Source organism: Podarcis vaucheri, assembly GCF_965113315.1.
Source record: "Podarcis vaucheri genome assembly, chromosome: 12".
NCBI classification, from domain to species: Eukaryota; Metazoa; Chordata; class Lepidosauria; order Squamata; family Lacertidae; genus Podarcis; species Podarcis vaucheri.
The window spans coordinates 54,885,044-54,906,919 of NC_138750.1; the positions used below are offsets into that span (position 1 = coordinate 54,885,044).

At 45.8% G+C, this 21,876-nt stretch overlaps 1 protein-coding gene across 8 annotated transcripts in view; it reads right to left on the reverse strand.

The window, feature by feature from the left end:
* Positions 1-21,876, reverse strand: part of SCN5A (sodium voltage-gated channel alpha subunit 5) — a 223,519-nt gene that overhangs the window by 118,745 nt on the left and 82,898 nt on the right. For all 8 annotated transcript variants that reach the window (XM_082192123.1, XM_082192121.1, XM_082192122.1 and 5 more), the window contains exons 12-15: positions 14,366-14,498; positions 9,473-9,711; positions 7,103-7,276; positions 5,235-5,591 (exon numbers count right to left, since the gene is read on the reverse strand). In XM_082192123.1, the coding sequence (XP_082048249.1) occupies positions 5,235-5,591; positions 7,103-7,276; positions 9,473-9,711; positions 14,366-14,498 (903 nt within the window). The remainder of the gene's footprint in view (positions 1-5,234; positions 5,592-7,102; positions 7,277-9,472; positions 9,712-14,365; positions 14,499-21,876) is intronic.

Below are 21,876 nucleotides of genomic sequence, written 5' to 3' on the forward strand. Positions count from 1 at the left end.
AATCCTGTCAAATTAAAAGGGACTTATTTGTTCACTGTGTGCAGAATTTCAGCCTTAGCATGGTGAAAGTTTTAGTTTTCTCTGTATGAGCCTTCCAAGAAAGGGCCTCACTGAAACATACTGTGAGGTATTTGAAGACCTGACATTGATCAATTGCATGATTTATCTACTGACTAGTGAAATTTGAGAGGCTTCTTTCCAAAGACCAGCACTTTGGTTTTCAAACAGTTTGTGGTTAATTGCTCCTCTTTACAGTATTTGCTGAGTTTGGATAACATCCTATCTGGCCCCACATAGGTATAGGGGAGTAGGATCACATAATCAGTGAGCTGTACACATGACTCCATCAGAATTCTTTTTGTGCCCTATTTATGTGTACGTTCGCTCTTGGGCATTGATAAAACACAGCACAAGAAGAATCTTAACGCAGTCGTAAGTACAGCAACCTTATTTAGAGGAGTTTGTTGTTGTTGTTTGCGGAGTTATCACAGTACACAGGCACCCCAATAAAGAAGGGGGCATGAGAAGAGACATGGAAGGATACATGAATGAACTGAAAGCTTCAGCAAACTGCTTATGCACAGTTGTGTGTATGAAATTCAGAAATTAAAACTGTAACCTTGGAGTGCATTGCTTCCCCTGAAAAAAGACCGGCTAACCTGGGGTATCCCAATATCTGGGTAGAAATTCCAATGCGGAGAATTTTAGAAGCATCTCCTAGCCCCTGATAAAAGAGTGTCTCTTAACTACAATAAATGTAAAAAAATGTAACTGCTGGACTCTTGGTTATTTTCACATTAACTGTCACCTGCCAGCAGGAATTTTGTCAGGCTTCAGCAGAGGGTAAGCAGGCCAGTCCACTCTATCAGTTCTGCTAAAAGACCAATTCTACTGGGCCTTTCCTTCTTCAGCTGCCACCTGACAGCAGACATTTCGTCAGGCTGCTGCAGGGAGAGAAAAGGACGTACTGTTGTCCAGTGCCACTGGGCGCTGACAGGGCAGAAGCCAGGGAGACCAACAACAGGAGGCACCAGAACCAGTGACAGGAAGAGTCAACAAATTCTAGCTTTGTCCCCATCTTCCTCCCTACAGAGTTGTACAGAGATTAAGGAGGAGGAAGCTGCTATGCAGGACAGCCTCCTAAACTGGTTGCAAGTAAGATGGTAGGCAGGTAGGGGACTGGCTGAGGACAGACTGAAGTTGGTTGGGCACGGCTTCGTTCGCCCTAAAGAATCAACCTCCACTGAGTGCCTCCTCTACTGGCTTTGCTGAGAGATTTCATAGAATCATAGAATCAGAGTTGGAAGAGACCACAAGGGCCATCGAGTCCAACCCCCTGCCAAGCAGGAAACACCATCAGAGCACTCCTGACATATGGTTGTCAAGCCTCTGCTTAAAGACCTCCAAAGTAGGAGACTCCACCACACTCCTTGGCAGCAAATTCCACTGTCAACCAGCTCTTACTGTCAGGAAGTTCTTCCTAATGTTTAGGTGGAATCTTCTTTCTTGTAGTTTGGATCCATTGCTCCATGTCCGCTTCTCTGGGGCAGCAGAAAACAACCTTTCTCCCTCCTCTATGTGACATCCTTTTATATATTTGAACATGGCTATCATATCACCCCTTAACCTCCTCTTCTCCAGGCTAAACATGCCCAGCTCCCTTAGCCGTTCCTCATAAGGCATCGTTTCCAGGCCTTTGACCATTTTGGTTGCCCTCCTCTGGACACGTTCCAGTTTGTCAGTGTCCTTCTTGAATTGTGGTGCCCAGAACTGGACACAGTACTCCAGGTGAGGTCTGACCAGAGCAGAATACAGTGGCACTATTACTTCCCTTGATCTAGATGCTATACTCCTATTGATGCAGCCCAGAATTGCATTGGCTTTTTTAGCTGCCGCGTCACACTGTTGGCTCATGTCAAGTTTGTGGTCAACCAAGACTCCTAGATCCTTTTCACATGTACTGCATTGCATTGTGTTCCAGATCTCCCTGAACTGTTGTTCCCTGTTTTCCTTTCATGTCTGCTTGTGGTGGCAGCTCTCTACAAATGACCAGTAAGTTGTCCAGTTTATATGCCATGAGCACAATCTAGAATTCTGAACACATTCCACAAGCTTCCTAACCTGGAGTGTGTGCGCGCGCACGCATGCACACACACAAGTGAATGGTCCTTATCCTTCATCTAAAATAAATGGTTTGGAGTGGCTCCCAGCATTTAAATCAGGGTCTATGGGTGCCCCTGTCCCACTAGCACTAATGAACCCATATGGTGATTTAGGCAGAGGAGGAAACCCATCTCTCAGATTTAAGACTGCGGCCTGCTACTTTACAAACCACATTGCCCATAAATGGTTGCACTGTCCTCTATAGCTCTCTGAGCTAAAAAGTGCCTGGCAAGTTCAGCTAATCTACGCTGTCCCAAGCTTGTTCTTTTATTTCTTGTGCTCATCTTCACCAAATCTAGATGCTCAGCCCTCGACATCTCTGAACTCTTGAGCTTATGAAGCAGAGTACCATTCAGCCATCACAAACTAAAAACATGTTGCGCCTTTAAGAGGCCTGGAAATGCTTGCTCCATATTTCAGGAGACGGAGGTGGTGATCTGTCTGGAAAGCAGGGTGGTGATGAAACAGGCCCAGAGATAGATGGTGAACGAGAAGACTGAAGAACTAAGATCAGCAGGGTTATAAGACAAGATGGAACCCTGTTGGTCCACTGCGTCACCTGACACCTGCTGAGCTGACGCCAGCAATACCACCTCTTGGTCATCAACAGTCCTGATGAATAGTGGAGACCAGGCGGGCAGCTCCCTTTCCTGCCATGACAACAGTGCCTGGGCTTTATTTCTGAAGTCCTTAGCTCAAGACTCCTGGGACCATACATTGACACAGCATCCAGATCTTTTATTCTGATGATATCACCAGATAACATGGATAGCTGGCTGCTGGTTGCTCTTGCGTGGCTTTTCTGCAAGGGGCAAACTTGGCTGGGATGCCTTTGGGATCTGACCTTCCAGTAAGGTATGAAACCACGTGAATATCTCTTCAGTGGTGGCACAGAAAATTCCAGGCTCTCTCTCGTGATAAATGTATCAGGTGACCTGATTCATCTACTGTCTTGTTCAGAACTAAAGTGAGCAATGCGGTCACAAGCCCTGCCATCTCAGGGTCGAAATTTCAGCATAGCTGTTTAGAGGTCAGAGCTCCTAATGTATTTCTCTCCCTCCCTCTTGGCAGCAAGATTTGTTCTGCCAAGCAAGCATGTTAAGAATTTTCAAAATCACACCACAAAACTCCCCTCTGAGTGACAGGTGGCATCACATGGTTCCTTGGTGTCACCTCACATGATGCAACAAGGGTACAATTACATTTTGTTGGCAATTGCCGGGACTCCTGACAGAGTGCCGTTAACGAGACACTCCATCGTTCCTTAATAACTTGCCAAGCCACAGTTTGTTGTATTAACCCCATGACCTTCATTTCCATCTGAAATGCGCCAAGCCATTTTGCAAGATCTAACTGTAAACATCATTATGCAAGGGTGGATAGTCCTGAAACCGTTTCGGCGCGAGTGTGTGGGGCTCATTCCACCCATTCCCTGATTCTATCAGACCCTTGACGGCACTTGTCAATGACACTCCAAATGCAACAAGATTACAGTTGTGCATCATAACGGCGCTAAAGAGAGCTATGCAGACCCTAATTTGGTGGCCGTGGTCAAGATATTCAATTCCACAGGGATGACTAACACAACCTGATGGGAAACTGGCAGCCTCGCCACAGTACTGCAATGTGCCAGAATGCATTTCAGGAAGTATGAGTTAATGCCAAAGGCTCAGGAATCGCTGACATGCTTTTCCAGCTACAAATGTTAACACCTAGATGATCACCCATATCTTAAATTCAAGCCAATATGAAGTTATTCTATACTGGAAGTATTCTACTGAGGCCTGGCTAGCTAGTAGGAGAGCTTTGTAGAAACACAACCAGCTTATAGATCTCAATAGAGCAATACATTTAAAGGCCGGATAAGCAAGGATTGCCATTTGGGTGTCTTACAAGTTTTTGGACTACAACTCCCATTATCCATGACCATTGGCCATGCTGGCAGGGGCTGATGGGAGTTGAATTCCAACAACATCTGGAGGGTACCAGTATAGAGGATTGTAAGGTCTCCTTCTCAAACATACAATTACATGTGAGCTGCTTCTCTTTTGCACTACCCTACATGGCTGTGGGGTAGGTGAGTGTGTGAATTCTGCAATGATGTGCATGGGTACAATTGCATGAGAAACTTGGGCAGTAGCCCACATGGTCCCATCTCTCTCTCTCTCTCTCTCTCTCTCTCTCTCTCTCTCTCTCACACACACACACACACACACACACACAGACTGCATGAGATACCATTCCGATGAAGCTGTTTCCATGTGGTTGCATGTGTGTATGAAGGCTGGTGTTCCAAGCTTTGGGCAAAGACTACAGAAGACGACAAAAATCTCCAGAGCAGGAGCTATAACACACACACAGGCGAATGCTATGTTTCAGTCTCAGGCACACAACACAGAGTGTCCAATTCAAGAGCGCAAGCCTTTGGACCATGGTACCTGAAAGGAGATCCATGGACCCCCAACTCCCTGCCATACCACCACCACATGAAAAGACAACACAAGAGATGCACTACCACCCTCTGAAGCTAGAAGATGACTGTAGTCTTCCAGTTCCTGCCAAGACAAGCTCCTGTGCTGTGTGTTGAGGATACTGAAAAGAGGCCCCCAAGGGTTTCTGTCTCAGTGTCCTGGTGCACAGAGCGTTTTGTGTCCACTGCTATCATCTCTGCCTTTCCCCGCCTGAGGTGTGTTCCCTGAGGAAGAGTAAGGAAGGAGGCAGCAGCAATGGAGGCTACTCAAGGGTCTTTGCAAACACAACTCTAATCTGTTTGCTTCTGACAGGCTATGGGCAGGGCTGAGTTTTGTTCTGATCAACTTTGCACACAGTCGACTGGAGTTCACGCTTGTGAGCTTCTCCGATAGGTTTTCTTGCAACACACACAATGAATCTGCAAGAGGAATAACACATGTGGAGGACACCTTCTAGCCTAGGTTCCAGGATCGAAAGCCACAATGTCCTAAACATGAGCCTTGGAGACCCTGAAAACCAGCGGTTGCTGTGAGTGGGAGGACATGGCATGGCGGCAGAGAAACTTTTTCCAAAAGAAGAAAATGCCTTGTCGTACTTACCACCAGGTTGCCAATCACCATGACCAGTAAAAAGACCAGAAGACACAGAGGCTGCCCGGCCACTTTCATACAGTCCCACATGGTCTCGATCCATTCGCCACAGAGGATGCGGAAGATGATGAGGAAGGAATGGAAGAAGTCGTTCATGTGCCAGCGGGGCAACCGATCCGTGGTGCTGATTCTCGTGACGTGCTTGTAGTACAGGTCCCCAAAGAGCTGCATGCCAACCACGGCGAAAATGAAGACGATGATGGCGAGAACGAGAGTGAGGTTCCCCAGGGCACCCACCGAGTTTCCGATGATTTTAATGAGAGTGTTTAAGGTCGGCCAAGACTTTGCGAGCTTGAAGACCCTCAGCTGTAAACCAAAAAAAACACAAGCCAACAACTGAGAACTTGCAGACAAACAAACACACAAGACAATTCTGCATCTGGACAAGAAAAACACAGAGGGATGCATTCAAAATGACAAACCACACAAGGAGATTTGACTAGAAACCCACTGGGTTGGGATCCAGGCTGAAACACTTTTGCTACAGCTCAGCAGCAGAGGATACGCTTTGCCTGCAAAAGATCTCAGGTTCATTCCCTGGAGAGTGGCTGCCAGTTAATATTGACAAATATTAGACATATATGGCTCAATGTTCCAATTCTCTATAAGGCAGCTTCTGATGTTCCTCACACCCAACACAGAGCAGAGAACCCAACGAGTTACTTCACAAAAGAGATACAATGGGCTGCCTGACTACTTTTGCTGTACCAGTTGGGTTGATTTCGGTGCGATGGAAGGTTTTTAGAGAGTAGAATAGAACAGGCAGAAACACCCCCCCTCCCCTTAACCAATTAGTCCTAGAGCAGGCATAGGCAAACTCCGACCCTCCAGATGTTTGGGACTACAATTCCCATCATCCCTCGCTAACAGGACCAGTGGTCAGGGATGATGGGAATTGTAGTCCCAAACATCTGGAGGGCCGGAGTTCTAGAGCATCTTCTGTTACAGAAGAGGATATATGTGTTTGGGCAAGAGAGAGGGACCCAAGAAGCAGAGCAAACTAACAGGGGCCCATAATCTTAGCTATTTATATGTCATGCCCTGCCTCTGGTGCCCCCAGCATACTTAAAGCAAATAGCAAAAGCTACTGGCTCTTCCATAACTGTCCCAACTATTCTCCGCAGTGTTGATATTTGCTTTGGAAAAAAGCAAACAGACAAATAAATTATTAATCTTGCCAAGTACATTTTAGGTACATTTCAGCACCCTTTTGCCCTATGGGTGCTGCTGCTTTTCGGTGCTATTATCTTCTTCTGTGCCTTCAGAAACCTCGGTGTCATTTGCCCACAAACGAGGTCCGGCTGTGGAGGTTCTTGTTTTTTGAGCTTCTGAGACATCGTCACACTGGTGTTGTGTGACACCGGCAAAGTCATGTGGGTCACCAACCAAGCCAATTGGGAGACATGTCAGTGTGGACAACTGAAGGCAAAGACTGCAAGTGCCATGTAGGAAAATGGAAAAATAGTGCTGAGAATAAGCACATCAAAGCAATATGAATATGCTCCTCGGAAAAGTGCAAAAAATAGCCTCTAAAGGAAGGCATGGTGCAATGTATATGAACATAGACACCAAACATAAGTAAGCTGTTTCAGCTTAGCCATAGCAGGTTACCCTTTAGTCTGAAAATTGTTACTTTCATATAGTCTTATTATGAAAAAGAGAAACAAGAAGTCATTTTTTAAATAATGCACGACAGAGCTGCAGTTTTCAGGTGAAAGAGTTGTGTGATTAAACAAATTCCCTCTAAAAACTGGTAAAAGGTGTTGCAATGGGTGTGCAAGACAGAGACAGGCAGACAAGCAGACGTAATACTTTACCAGTCTGAAGGAGCGTAACACAGACACATTTCCCATGCTGGAAAGACTCAGTTCCATCAGGCTTAGCGTGACAATTATACTGTCAAAAATATTCCAGCCCTGCTGAAAGTAGTAATAGGGATCCAGAGCTATGAGTTTGAAGACCATTTCAGCCGTAAAAATCCCAGTGAAGACCTGTGGAAAGGAACAGAATGCTAAGCTGTAAGCAGGCTTCTCCTGTCACAGGTGGCTCCCCGCAATTATGAGAGCACAGCTGGAGGAAGAGGGGTGCTTTCCTCCCAAAACTCCCTTTGCCACCTGCCGCAGGGCGATAGAAACTTGACAGTTTTAGACAAACACCCAGAGCCGTCTTTCCCATTGGTGTTAGTGGTCCATTGCACCAGGGTGCCGGCCTCTCAGGGGCGCCCTAGCGAGGGGGGGAGCTGCACGACTTTGCTGGCAGCCTCCCCTTTCCCTGCACGCCCACCAGTTGCGCCCTGCCAACTATATGGCTGGCGGGCGAGCAGCTTCCTTCCCAAGCCTCCACAGGAGGAGAATGATCCCCGCAGAAACCTAGGCCTTCTTGGTAGTGGCACCCGCCCTGTGGAACACCCTCCCATCAGATGTCAAAGTGATAAACAACTACCTGACATTCAGAAGACATCTTAAGGCAGTCCTGTTCAGGGAAGTTTTTAATGTGTGACATTTTAGTGCATTTTTGGTCTCTGTGGAAGCCGCCCAGAGTGGCTGGGGAAACCCAGACAGATGGGCGGGGTATAAATAATAAATTATTATTATTATTATTATTATTATTATTATTATTATTATTATTATTATTATTAGATAGAAGAGCATGTCCGCCAGCACATTTTCCTGCTTGATCGCCGCCGTCACACCGGGGATCGGGGCAGTGGGGGAGGCAGAGGACATTTTCCACCACCCCCTCCCTTGTTTTGGAGTTGCCGGGTGGGGGGCGTGCCGGAGGGATCTTTGCACCACAGTGCCAGATATGCTTAATAATAAATAATAATAATAATAATAATAATAATAATAATAATAATAATAATAATAATAATAATTTATTATTTATACCCCGCCCATCTGGCTGGGTTTCACTCAGGGCGGCTTCCAAAAGAATATTAAAATACTGCGATACATCAAGCATTAAAAGCTTCCCTAAACAGGGCTGCCTTCAGATGTCTTCTAAAAGTCTGGTAGTTATTCTTCTCTTTGACATCTGGTGGGAGGGCGTTCCACAGGGAGGGCGCCACTACCGAGAAGGCCCTCTGCCTGGTTCCCTGTAACTTGGCTTCTTGCAGTGAGGGAACCACCAGAAGGCCCTCGGTGCTGGACCTCAGTGTCCGGGTAGAACGATGGAGGTGGAGACGCTCCTTCAGGTATACTGGACCGAGGCCGTTAAGACGGCCCTGCAAACATCTGAGCTGTTTGAATTATGAACTCTTAATCTCAGGGGCAAGGGTGTGAGCCCCACATTGGGCAAAAGGTCCCTGCATTGCAGGGGGCTGGACTAGGTACCCTCCTGGCACACGCCAACTCTACAATTCTGTGAGAGTAACTGGGTCCCTTCTGGGCTCACTCCGCACATGCAAAAGCATGAAGTGGGGGTAGAAAAGGGTTCGGTTCAGGCATGCACGGCTGAAATTTGAGACCTTCTGGAAAGAACATATGTTGCACATCAATGAGACATGACCTATGCCCTGCTGCATTCCACAATGGCATCCCAGCCCATAATGCCACCTGCAGCTAAAAGCAGTCCAGTCTAGTCTAGCACCTCAAGATCCTGCCACATTATTTTGATGCAAGGGTGGACTAAGTCTTAGAGTGTTTTAACAAAATAGTTTTTATCAATAGTATTTCTTAAGAGTGCTGAATGGCACTTTTTAGCGGGAAGAAACTCCAATGAAAAATCTCATTATTACATATTTTTACATGGCTGCTTATTTGTATATATTTTAAAATTTCATATATGGGTGTTGTTGTTTTTATGGCCTATATTTGCAATGCCTAAAAATGCTTTGGTGAAGTAAGTAAAGAATTTACAGAAGATTGGATGCCATGCAGTCATTAGCCATGCTAGCTAAAAGGAACTTCAAGATTCCACTGTGTTAAGTGATGAGCATCCGCAGGCAACTGGCCAACCACTATTGCAATCTTTGGCCCTCCAGATGTTTTGGACTACAATTCCCATCATCCCTGACCACTGGTCCTGTTAGCTAGGGATCATGGGAGTTGTAGACCAAAACATCTGGAGGACCAAAGGTTGCCTATGCCTGCACTATTGGAAGCAGGATGCTAGGCTGGACAGGCCCTTGTCATTCCGGTTCCCCCTGCCTGAACACACTGCATCCATGTTGAGATGAATCTTCTTACCAGATTACCGATGTTGAGCACGTTCTCGAATTCCTCCGTCATCTTGTAGTGATCCATGGCCATGAAAAGAGTGTTCATCACAATGCAAAGGGTGATGGTGAGGTCACTGAACGGGTCCATGATGATGAACCTCACTTTCTTCTTGATCAGCAGCCACAGCGGGCAACACTCCCAAATGAGAAAGCGGACAGCAAAATGATTCCAGCAGGGGGGACACTTCTGTTGGGATTCCTCAAGCTCTAAGTGAGAAGGAGCAAGGCACACAATGCAGGGGTCAGGCAATGGCAAGCAAGCAAGGAAATGGACACATTCCATTAAGCTTTTAAGCTTCTAAATTTAGCTGTCAAGCCTCTCCATCCAGCCACGCCAAGGCCACGTCCTCCAAGCTGCCGTGGCTCTGCACCTTCCACAAGTGCTTTCTCGCCCGGTTGGAATATTATGTCCCTGAACTGTGGGGATGTGGCTGTAGGTGGAACTCTGAATTCTGCATGGCTGCAATGCAGCCTATATAAGTCAAAGTAGGAGTTATGTCTGTTGCTCTGCTCACAATTGCTTCTGGCCCTAACCATCATTGGCAAGTGCCCCCCAGGAAGGCTGCTCAAAATGGAATGGAGCCACCAGGCTTACAAAGGCCTGGCACCTCTGATTTAAACCCAGTTATATTTCTTCAAAGGGACGCGGGTGGCGCTGTGGGTTAAACCACAGAGCCTAGGGCTTGCCGATCAGAAGGTCAGCGGTTTGAATCCCCGCAACGGGGTGAGCTCCCGTTGCTCGATCCCTGCTCCTGCCAACCTAGCAGTTCGAAAGCACGTCAAAGTGCAAGTAGATAAATAGGTACCGCTCCGGCGGGAAGGTAAACGGCGTTTCTGTGTGCTGGTCTGGTTCGCCAGAAGCGGCTTAGTCATTCTGGCCACATGACCTGGAAGCTGTACGCCGGTTCCCTTGGCCCATAAAGCGAGATGACGCGGCAGCTAAAAAAGCCAATGCAATTCTGGGCTGCATCAATAGGAGTATAGCATCTAGATCAAGGGAAGTAATAGTGCCACTGTATTCTGCTCTGGTCAGACCACACCTGGAGTACTGTGTCCAGTTCTGGGCACCACAATTCAAGAAGGACACTGACAAACTGGAACGTGTCCAGAGGAGGGCAACCAAAATGGTCAAAGGCCTGGAAACGATGCCTTATGAGGAACGGCTAAGGGAGCTGGGCATGTTTAGCCTGGAGAAGAGGAGGTTAAGGGGTGATATGATAGCCATGTTCAAATATATAAAAGGATGTCACATAGAGGAGGGAGAAAGGTTTTTTTCTGCTGCTCCGGAGAAGCGGACACGGAGCAATGGATCCAAACTACAAGAAAGAAGATTCCACCTAAACATTAGGAAGAACTTCCTGACAGTAAGAGCTGTTCGACAGTGGAATTTGCTGCCAAGGAGTGTGGTGGAGTCTCCTACTTTGGAGGTCTTTAAGCAGAGGCTTGACAACCATATGTCAGGAGTGCTCTGATGGTGTTTCCTGCTTGGCAGGGGGTTGGACTCGATGGCCCTTGTGGTCTCTTCCAACTCTATGATTCTATGATTCTATGAGATGAGCACTGCAACCCCAGAGTCGGCCACGACTGGACCTAATGGTCAGGGGTCCCTTTACCTTTACCGTTTATATTTCTTCAAAAGGACAACTTACACCTTCAGGTGCATTTCTTCATTTCGATCATCTGCTATTGCTATTGCCACTGCCGCCACCACGCAAATATTAATATATATAATAATATATTGTCTGCTAAGTTCCACAGCAAGTGGCAGAGCACATGTTTGATTCATTTATTCATTAATTGCTTTCATTTCTGCCCCGCTTTCGATATAAAACACTTGGCAGCTTACAACAGAAGCATACTTAAAAAACACACCCATATTTACAAAGAACCTTAGAACAAACACATTGCCGAAAATACAGTAAACAGAGACTATAATAACTCTCCGCAGAATCATACTAAAGAAATGACATTCAAAAGCCTGCCACTTGCTCTGCAGTTCAGTAGAATGGAGGCAAAACCACCCCAAAGCATCCATTGGCAAGAAAGAAGGCTAAAATTGTGGCAGTATCTGGACTGGAGCCTGGATAGCTTAGTTGGTTAGAGTGTGGTGCTGATAACACCAAGGTTGCATGTTTGATTCTCATATGGGCCAGTTGCATATTCCTGCATTGTAGGGGCTGGACTAACGTAGGCATAGGCAAACTCCGGCCCTCCAGATGCTTGGGACTACAATTCCCATCATCCCTGACCACTGGTCCTGTTATGGCTGGAGTTTGCCTATGCTTGGACTACCTGATCCTTGTTGTCCCTTCCAACTCTACAATTCTATGACCTCATTCTTTGCAGTAGACATGAATTACTGCTAGCGTTAGCCAAAGAAAGACAGCAAATATAGTTTTTTGAAGCAGACATGCAAGATCAGTCGCATATAGTCTAATCTAAATAAATAATAATAATAATAATAATAATAATACCCCACCCATTTGGAGTCTATCTATCTATCTATCTATCTATCTATCTATCTATCTATCTATCTATCATCTATCTATCAGTGGCGTAGCGTGGGTTGTCAGCACCCGGGGCAAGGCAAGTAATTTGCGCCCCCTAACCCGTGGATTTGTGCCCCCTAACCCTAACCCCCAGATGTTGCGCCCGGTGCGGCCGGCCCCCCCTGCACCCCCCACGCTACGCCACTGCTATCTATCTCTCATCTATCTATCATCTATAAGCAACAACACAGACATATAATACAGTGAGAAGAGCCATAGCTCAGTTGCAGAGCACATCTGTTGGAAGCAGAAAGTCCAGCTTCAACCCTGGTGCATCCAAGTGAGCAGACCAGCCAGCAGGTGAAGCCAGACACCTCTGTCGGGAACCCTAAAAGGCACTGCCAGTCAAAGGAGATGGTCAAACCGTCTGACATGCACGGCGGCAGTTTCCTGCATTCCACTATTGGTTGTTGTAAACGAAAGCGGAATTCAACCTTGTCCAAATGACCTTGCTTCCTGCCGCTTGGCCAACTTTGGCACCACAGTGTGACATGGCAAATAACTGCGTCAGCTATATGTCTGTTCCTTACTAGCTTTAGTTTCTGAAAGCCACGGCAGTCATGACAGCCTTTGTTAAAGGTGACCCATGCAGAAATGCTTGGGCCACTGCCATCTTACACTTCTTGGTGGTTGATATAGAATTTAACAAGATCTTTCTCTCTCTCTCTCTCTCTCTCTCTCTCTCTCTCTCGCAGAGCAAGGTCAGGAATCACTGGATTGTTTAGATAAAAATCCCCCAACCCCAAACCACAGCATCTTCTTCTCAGGCCTGATCCAGCATATGCAGCACAACACTAGGTGACAATGCATTGCATCATTTCTGAATATAGAGACTGAGACAGTCACAATTTTAAATAAGCTCCCAAATTAAAACCAAACCCCAAAATCTTGCAAATAGAAAGCCAGAAGAGCAGGCAAACTGCTGGATGAGAACATTTCTCTGTGCCATATTCATTTTTTATATGTTTGTTTTCTGCAGGTAAAAGGTGGGATGTAAATGCTAAGAAGATAAATAAATGTTTTATTCCCCACATGGTGTTTGAACTGGTGCAGTCCACTATAAAACACACACCGCACACACCAGCCTCAGACAAGAACTTCCAAATAATAGCAGAAATTTCAGACATTTAGCCAGATTCCATTTTGGAGATTTTTGTGTGGGTGTGCAAAGCTTCTTCCCTTCGTACGTTCATAATTAGCAGCGTTCATGCAGTGCTGATAGCACAGCACATCTATCAGCTCCCTCTACAGAAAAGCAAACCTTGGAGGAGGATTTCTGAGGGCAAATCCTTGCACCCAAAGTTGGGCAGGAGATGTAGGCAGGAAATGCAGACAGAGGTAACCAATAAATAATATTTAAAATGGAAGAGGAAAGGAAGGATCGTCTGATACCTAAATTAAAACGGTTGGTGTAAAAAATATATTTTTGAAGACGTTTTGCCTCCACAAGGAAGACTTTTGGCCAAAATGGGTTGGACAACCTTTAAGCTCTAAATCAGGGTTTCCCAAACTTGGGTCTCCAGCTGTTTTTGGAGGACAATTCCCATCATTCCTGACCACTGGCCCTACTAACTAAGGATGATGGGATCTAAATTATGTGTGTATGTATGTGTCTTCTGATGAGCTGAGTAGATGATGATGAATCATGGGGGTGTGGAGTGTGTGTATTCCACAGTGCTTAGTTTGTTTTGGGTTGTTAGTTTGTTAATGTTAATATTGTTTTGCAGATTACGAGTGCTGTAATGCTTTTAAATTTCATAACATGACTCTTCTTTTGGTTGTGCTGTTTAGCCTGTTTTTAAACTGTTCTGTTAACAGTGTTTAATAGAAGGTGGTTGTTTTACGGATGATTTGTTAGTAGGATTTATGTTGTAACTGTGATGTTCCACTGTGTTATTATTTATTGCATGTAAGCCACTTTGTGACTCGTGTGAGCAAAAGGTGGCAAAGAAATATAATAAATGAATAAAAATGAATAAATTGCCACAGCCTGGCTGTGAACCCACTGACTTCTGAGAAGGTGTGTCTAGGACTGCACTGCCAAGTACCCAAACCAGGTTGAGAGAAGTAGGAGTATGCCTTCAGATTTGGGAGTGTGGGAGGGAAAGGCTTAGAACTGGTCAGGGGAAGGAAGTTCAAAACACAACCCAGTAATGTTCCATGGAAAGTTAAAAGGGGAAGCTACACGGGCATCTCTTGCAGATGCTCCCACATCAAAGGTCCTATGCGGTGTGAAGCAACTGAGCTAGATGGCCCATGGCCTGCCATTCTCTCAAGATTCTCTGACTGTACTTCTGGACTTAATGTCTTACCTTCCATGGCACTGGTAATGATGCTGACAGCACTCACAGCTCGTTGCCTTTGGAAACGTTCCTCAGATTGATCCACAGAAAGGCGGTGGGGTGACAGAAGCTGCTTCTTGTTCACTTCTTCAGATGGAGTGGTCTGTTTCAACAAATGCACCCAGTTAGCAACATGTAAATCCCGACTGTTTTATTAAATTGCCGGTTGGTTTCCATTTTTGGCCCTTCCAAAAGAAGCAGATATACTAGAGGAGACTAGCCTTTTATTATCGTATGGGATAGCTCAGTGGGTAGAGCATGAGACTCTTAGGAAAATACAATAATCTTTATTGTCACTGTCCCATACAGAACAATGAAACTGAAGGAAAAAAAATCTACATAAGACATTCAAAACCAACAAGCCTGCTATCTCAGCTATCCCAACCTGGTTAGTCCCCTAAAAACTCTGATACTCCATTTTTAAAAACAATACACTCCCATAGAGACTACCTTACACTGCATTTAAAACCAAAATCGCATTTGGATCGAAACTGTTTCTCAGGCGGCTAGTCCTAGTCTTTAGAACCCTGTACTTTCTTCCAGAAGGCAGAAGCTGAAAGAGATCATTTTCAGGGTATGCACTCTTTCAGGGTTGTGGGTTCAAGTCCTCACTTTGAGCAAAAAGATTCCTGCATTGCAGGGTGTTGTACGGCCCCTTCCAACTGTACGATTCTATGAGTTCTAAGGAAGACAGTGCTCACTTAGCCTTTTCAGCTGCAGTTGTGTACAACAACATGTTGATAGCGGGAGGGGATATACATTAAGGTACCTGATAAAGCTTGGAAGGAGAGTCTATGCCTGGTGCCTAAAGGATAACCATGCTGGTGCCAGGCAGGCAGGCCTACCTGGAGAGGGAAATCCACAAAGAGTGCTGCCACCACTGAAAAGGCTCTGTCTTCCTGGTTGCCACCTGCCTTACTTTGGATAGTGGTAGCACTTGGCAGAATAAGGTCTGAATATGACCTCAGCACAAAGTCTGGTTGATATGGGAGCTGATGTTCCTCCAGAAAACCTAGTCTTTCAGCTGTTTATGGCCTTTAAAGGTAAGCACCAGCACTCCCAATTTTGTTTGGAAATGGACCAGAAGCCAGATGAGAATAGACTGTGTGATATACATCTAAGGAAGGAAGGGCAAGGAAGGAAACATGACCTAGGAATTAAACTAGGCCCACAGATCCCAAGGGACAGTTCTGTTGCCTCTTGGCATAGGAAAATGTGCCAAAGGTGCACTGCTTCATCTATTAGCCTCCTACAGATTGACTAAAAACCTAGGCAGGAAAAGTGTGAAGAAGCTTGAGGAGGGGGAATACACCAGGGAGTGAGTGGACCACATCTCTCTCCATTTGGACTGATTGAAAACGTTTCCCACTTGAATTGGTCTAATACCATGGAGACAAATAAATTGCTTTACAATTTACATGTAAATGAAGATCCATAGCACTATCAAGTGCATCTGTCTTTTGAGAGCTTGCGGTTGGAAAGTACGGCAACAAGGAGAGAGGCTGCACTCTAAAGCTATTTGGGCACTGGTGCATCTTAGAGGTGGCGGCAAATTTCAGAAGAGTGGCAGTTTGTAGACCTCACCTGCATTATGAGCCTCTGAAGTCCAGGTCTGAGCCATAATAGGTTCAACACTGCTACCCGCCAACCCTCCCTTACGAAAGCAGGGAGTGGTGTTGGGGAGGACTGATAAAAGTTAGGCATGGATATCCGGGGGATTTTTCAACAGCATCGTTTGCTACAAGGGTACACAGTACCATTCCTGGCACAATCCACTAAACAGGCAGGCATGGGAAACAACAACTTCCACACATCTAGGAAGGCCTAGGACCCACGTACCTAAGGGACCGCCTCTCCTGGTATGCCCCGCAGAGGACCTTAAGGTCCACAAATGACAACACTTTGGAGGTCCCAAGTTGCAAGGTGGTTAGATTGGTCTGAACTAGGACCAGGGCCTTTTCAGTAGTGGCCCTGACTTGGTGGAACGCTCTGTCACAAGAGACCAGGGCCCTGCGGGACTTGACGTCTTTTCGCAGGGCCTGCAAGACAGAGCTGTTCCACCAGGCCTTTGGTTTGGACTCAGTCTGACCCTTATGTTTCCCTCCCCTTATGGTTTTGATCTATGGGATACTTTTAAAATAAGGCTGCATTTTAAATTGCATTTTAACCTGTATTTTAAATTGCCCCCCCCATTATGTTTTTACTGTAATTTTACTGTTGTTAGCCGCCCTGAGCCCAGCTCTGGCCGGGGAAGGTGGGGTATAAATTTATTTATTTATTTATTTATTTATTAATTATTATTATTATTATTATTATTATTATTATTATTATTATCATCATCATCATCATGTTAAGCAGCACCAAGCCCTAAGGATGAGTCTAACAATGCCCACTGTGCAGAGACTAGAAGGGGAAGCTGGGAGATCAACCTCCTCTGAGCTCGGTTTTCCAGAACTCAGAAAGACTCTGAGCATTTTCTGGGAATTTTCCAAGAAAGCTCAGAAAAAGCAAAGTCATTATGAGGTGAGCCAGGTAAAGCTCGCCCATCAGTGACAAAGCTTTAATTTGCCATGTACATTGGGAGCTTTTAAAGCATTAAAGATTGCTTAAGCAGGCTGCAATGTAAATGACAGACCTAATGCAACACAAGCACCAGAAATTGATGAGACTCGGGATGTAGCATAATGAACTATTGGCCTCGAACATGGAGGATTATATCCCAGAATGTCATCACCTGGGAGTTCTCTCTGCAAAGAAATGAAGCACCAACCCAACACGGAGAAATTTTGCCAGCTGGATCAAAACCCTTCTTGCTTGTCCTTAAGTCCTTCTGAAACTTTTACCCTCTCCATTTGCTTGGGGCAACATCTAATGGCAACTTGTTTGTTACCCAGTTCAGGAAAGGCTTTGTAGTGGAGCCTGGCACTTTTTTGTTTCTGTGTAGACTGAGAGCTTTATAGGACATGCAGACTCCACCTCTACCAGGCTTTCATCCAGGTCCTGATCCAGGCAAGTGTTCACATGAGTTTCCCTCTCCTCCCAAGTTGATGCACATACACCTAGCCAGTACTTTGCCTAAAGCTCTTGCCTGAGATCCTTCCTCCTTTGCTCTTGAAGCCTTGGGGGTGACAAGGAAGAGGAGTCATAAGACCATAAGAAGAGTCTATTGGATCAGGCCAATGACCCATCCAGTCCATTCATTTGTCTAATCCTGCCCCCGACAGCAATAGAGAACAGGCCTCCTCCATCTTCTTCATGACAGCCCTTCTTATTTTTGAAGATCACTATCGTCTCTCCCCCACTAAATTTATGTTCCCCAAGCTAAGCAGACCCAGTGCTTTCAACTGCTCCTGTTAGGACTTGCCCCAAGGTGAGCAAGCGGTGACATGCCAAGGCAGCCGTTAAAAGGTTCAAATGGACAGAGGCAGGTTGTGGAATCCAAGGCAAGCAACCAGGGGGTTGGGTTCAAAAGGGCAACACTATAGGGAGAGGGGAATTGGCCAAGTGAGGTTCTCTCCAGTGAAACAAATTGCCCAACTGAGGAACAAGATTGGGGGACATAAATAGCACCTCGAAAAGAGGAATTGGCCTCCAGAGCCAGGACTGATATTGCAGCCTAGGTGCTACCCCAGAAGTCCAGAGCTCAATCTGCCAGAATAGCTGTTGACTCACAGCACTGGCAGTGCAGAAGCCATGATGCTGGATCCTTCCAATTTGTAGCAGTAGTTTGATACACACACACACACACACACACACACACACACGTCTTACACACAGCCTGCCTAGCTACAGAGCAAGAAAAACCAAAAGTTCAGTCTCCTGGTCAAAGGCTAGACTACTTATCCACAGAAGACAACCCCATCCAGAATATATTCTGCGAGCAGAGGGCATACTACTCCAATCAGAAGATGCCAAAAGAAAGCAAAACATCCAAGAAAACTGAAATATTTAATGATGAAATTAAATTAACAAAAGGGGGAGAGAAAAACATTTTGCACCCCCCCCCCCCGTTTAGACATGATAAAATTCGCAGGACTGCCTCTGAGAAACAGCAACTCCATACCCTCTTCCAGACCACAAAACTGGCAACCATCAGTCAAAGGCGGAGCAACATGCAATATAATGATGTTATGGTACATATTTCAATAGCTGCACACAACAGGGAAGTGGAAGGGAACTCAACACAGCGATCATACAGGGAATTGTGAATAGCAATTGCTCCTTTAGCACCCAGGAGCTAATGATGAGACTTGGGGAACTCCCTTTCAGCTTTCACCTGGCTTGACTTCTCTCCTCTTCTAGGCTTGTCATGGCCTCCTTTCCCGAGAGAGCAGAACAAAATGGAGCACCTTCGCACTGCAGAAATAAGAGGATCGGCTGTGGGAGTGAGGCTAGTGGCATTGTTTTGCTTCAGGCGGCAAAAGTGCCAAGGCTGACCTTGTTAAGTCCCAGCTGGAAATTACCCTTCTCTTAACACTCCCATGCAACTATCCAATGCTTCCAGTTGTATCTGCTCTACATGCAGTAGAACATTTCCAGCAAGAACTGGAGCTTATTCTAATCATCTAATCACAGAATTTGCCAAGACTCATGCCAAGATGACAATCATCCAACTTCGCCCGAGAAAAGTCTATGAAATCACTTCCCAGAACTCAAACAGCCGCAGCAGTCTAGAATCTTTGTGGTGAAAATGTTGCTTCCAAATATTCAAGATAGCTCAGTCAGTAGAGCATGAGACTTAATCGCGAGGTCATGGGTTCAAGCTCCATGTTGGGTGAAAGTTTCCTGCACTGCATGAGGTTGGCTAGATGACTCTCATGGTCCCTTCCAACTCTGCATTTCTATGATTCTATGAATACAATTATGAATTATGGCGCTGGAGGAGACTCTTGAGAGTCCCATGGACTGCAAGAAGATCAAACCTATCCATTCTGAAGGAAATCAGCCCTGAGTGCTCACTGGAAGGACAGATCCTGAAGCTGAGACTCCAGTACTTTGGCCACCTCATGAGAAGAGAAGATCCCCTAGAAAAGACCCTGAGGTTGGGAAAGATGGAGGGCACAAGGAGAAGGGGACGACAGAGGATGAGATGGTTGGGCAGTGTTCTCGAAGCTACCAGCATGAGTTTGACCAAACTGCGGGAGGCAGTGGAAGACAGGAGTGTCTGGCGTGCTCTGGTCCATGGGGTCACGAAGAGTCAGACACGACTAAACAACAACATGAATAAAATGCCCTCTACAGGGATCCCTGGGAGCTCTAGAGATCCCCAACAGAGAATTCTTAGCACCCTTACCTACACTGCAATTCCCATAATTCTTTGGAGAACGTCATGACGGTTCAAGTGATATAAAGTCATGATGGTTCAACTAGTATGAAACTGATGTGGGTAGAATGAAGATCAAGGGTTAGCAAATGAGGCTGTGAATTCCATCAGCCTTAGCCAGCAGGGACAATCGCAAAGGGTGATGGGAGTTCTAGTCCATAACATCTGGAGAGGACTATGTTCACTACTCCTAGATAGACAATGTAATCAAACAACATCTGGAGGGCTCGCCCAGTGTGGAAGAAAGTCCTTAAAAACAATTCAACCACAACTGCTACAACACTGAACCACACTCATGTGTTCCTTTTTTTAGTAGGGTTATTTGAATCTTTCCAAAAAGAGTAACTGTACAAAGTCACAAGCTTGCAGCTCTTAGCTCATTTCACACGGCCTCAATAGATTAGATTCCAAACATGCTTCGTAGAAGCAAGAACACCCTTCCTTCTGCATCACCAAAGTGAGCATCTGTTGCTATAGTGCCCCGGTGAAATTTCCTAGACGACCACAGAGGTGCCAAGAGTGTTTTCTGCTGGCTGCCCACTCCAATTTTCAACAGACATTTGTAAAAAAAAAAGGGGGGGATGCTACAGAAAGTAGCACCAGGGGAGAAGCAATAGTTTCAAGGTCTGGAATGGATAGGGCTGATGTGAAAAGTAGCAGGAAGTTTCCCATCAGCTTCTGCAAGATTTAGACCAATATACCTCTTTGGGAAGGCTGAGTGTTCTCATCTCCTGCTGACTGAAGTGGGAGTCGAGAGCAGCACTCTCAGCTTTCAGGAACAGCAGCAGTAAATGAGCAAACTGAAGAACTGTCATTGCCATCGCTAAGCTGCTTGCATTCTTCAGATATGGTTCAGAAACTGTGTTAATGAGTTTACAAATAAATAAAAGATGGCTCATAAGTTGTTAGCAAACTTCACAGACAGAGGGAGTTGCCAGCAGGCTCTAATCCAGCCTTTTGCAGATGTTTGGGAATACAACTCCTTCAGTCTCTGACCCTTGGCCATGATGACTAGGTCTGTTGGGAGTTGCAGTTCAAGAAATGTGGAGGGCACCAGGTTGGGAAAGGCTGCCTTAGTCCCTCAGTCAGCTTGGGCTCTGAGAACTACAGGTGCCCCTAGGCTTCGGTACTGGTCCATCAGTTGATCCCTGTTGAGCTAACATGCCAACGGAGCCCACCAAGGCCTGTAAGACCTCCTTCTAAGCCAACTCCTCAATAATTCATTGCATTGAGTAGCAACAGAAATTCAGGGACTTGCCTGCTAGATCTGGTATCTGACCTCAGTCCACCCATGGCCATGTCTCCTGACTCCAGCTCTTGATTCCTGTCTGCCTAGCCCAGTACATGAACTCCAGGCCAACCCTGACCACAACTCTTGCCTCTGGACCATTTGGCCATCACCTGTTTGTGTCAGACTAAGGATCCATTGCGTCCTGCTACAGAGCCAAGTCCCAGGACTGACATGAGTGCTATAAGTCAATATGGAACTTGACAGACACAGAGCATGAGCGCTTTAATTTTGATGCACTTCCAATGAAGTTTATATGAACACCAAGTTTTTCTTAAATAACAGCAACCGCAACGGAGTAACTAGAAGTAGCTCACAATCCTGATGGAACTTATAAGTAATCATGTGATAATAATTTTCTCAATGCCAGCCCCAGCCCTAGCCCCCGAGAAGAAAGAAATTCTGGAACACTCAATATCAATCTGGACAGAGCCTGTCAAGGCATTATAAGATCAGAGCTCGGAAGCTAAACTTTGGCAAGATCAGCTGAAGGATAGAACAGAACCAAAAGCAAAGTAAGAGAGGAAACGCCAGGGAAGACAAGCAGAAGGTGTTAAGATTCCTGCTCCGTTACTGCAGTCGTGGGACTGTTGTCTATCACATGACGGTGTATGTTTTGACTCCACAGAGTGGGAAGTGATGGAGACAGGATGTTTTGTTACTGTGTTCCGTGAAGTGGGACTATTGTCCTTTGTTCTTTCTCTTTTGCTGTCTGATGAGAAAGAGGAAGGAGCTAAGTCAGAATGCTCCAAGTGTTTTATATGTAAATAAATGTAGATTAGCCAAATGCTGAGCTACTGAGTTCTGCGCAAACTCTGCTGATCCCTAAGTGTGCTGATGTCTGTTGGCATCAGTCGCTGTGATGTTCAG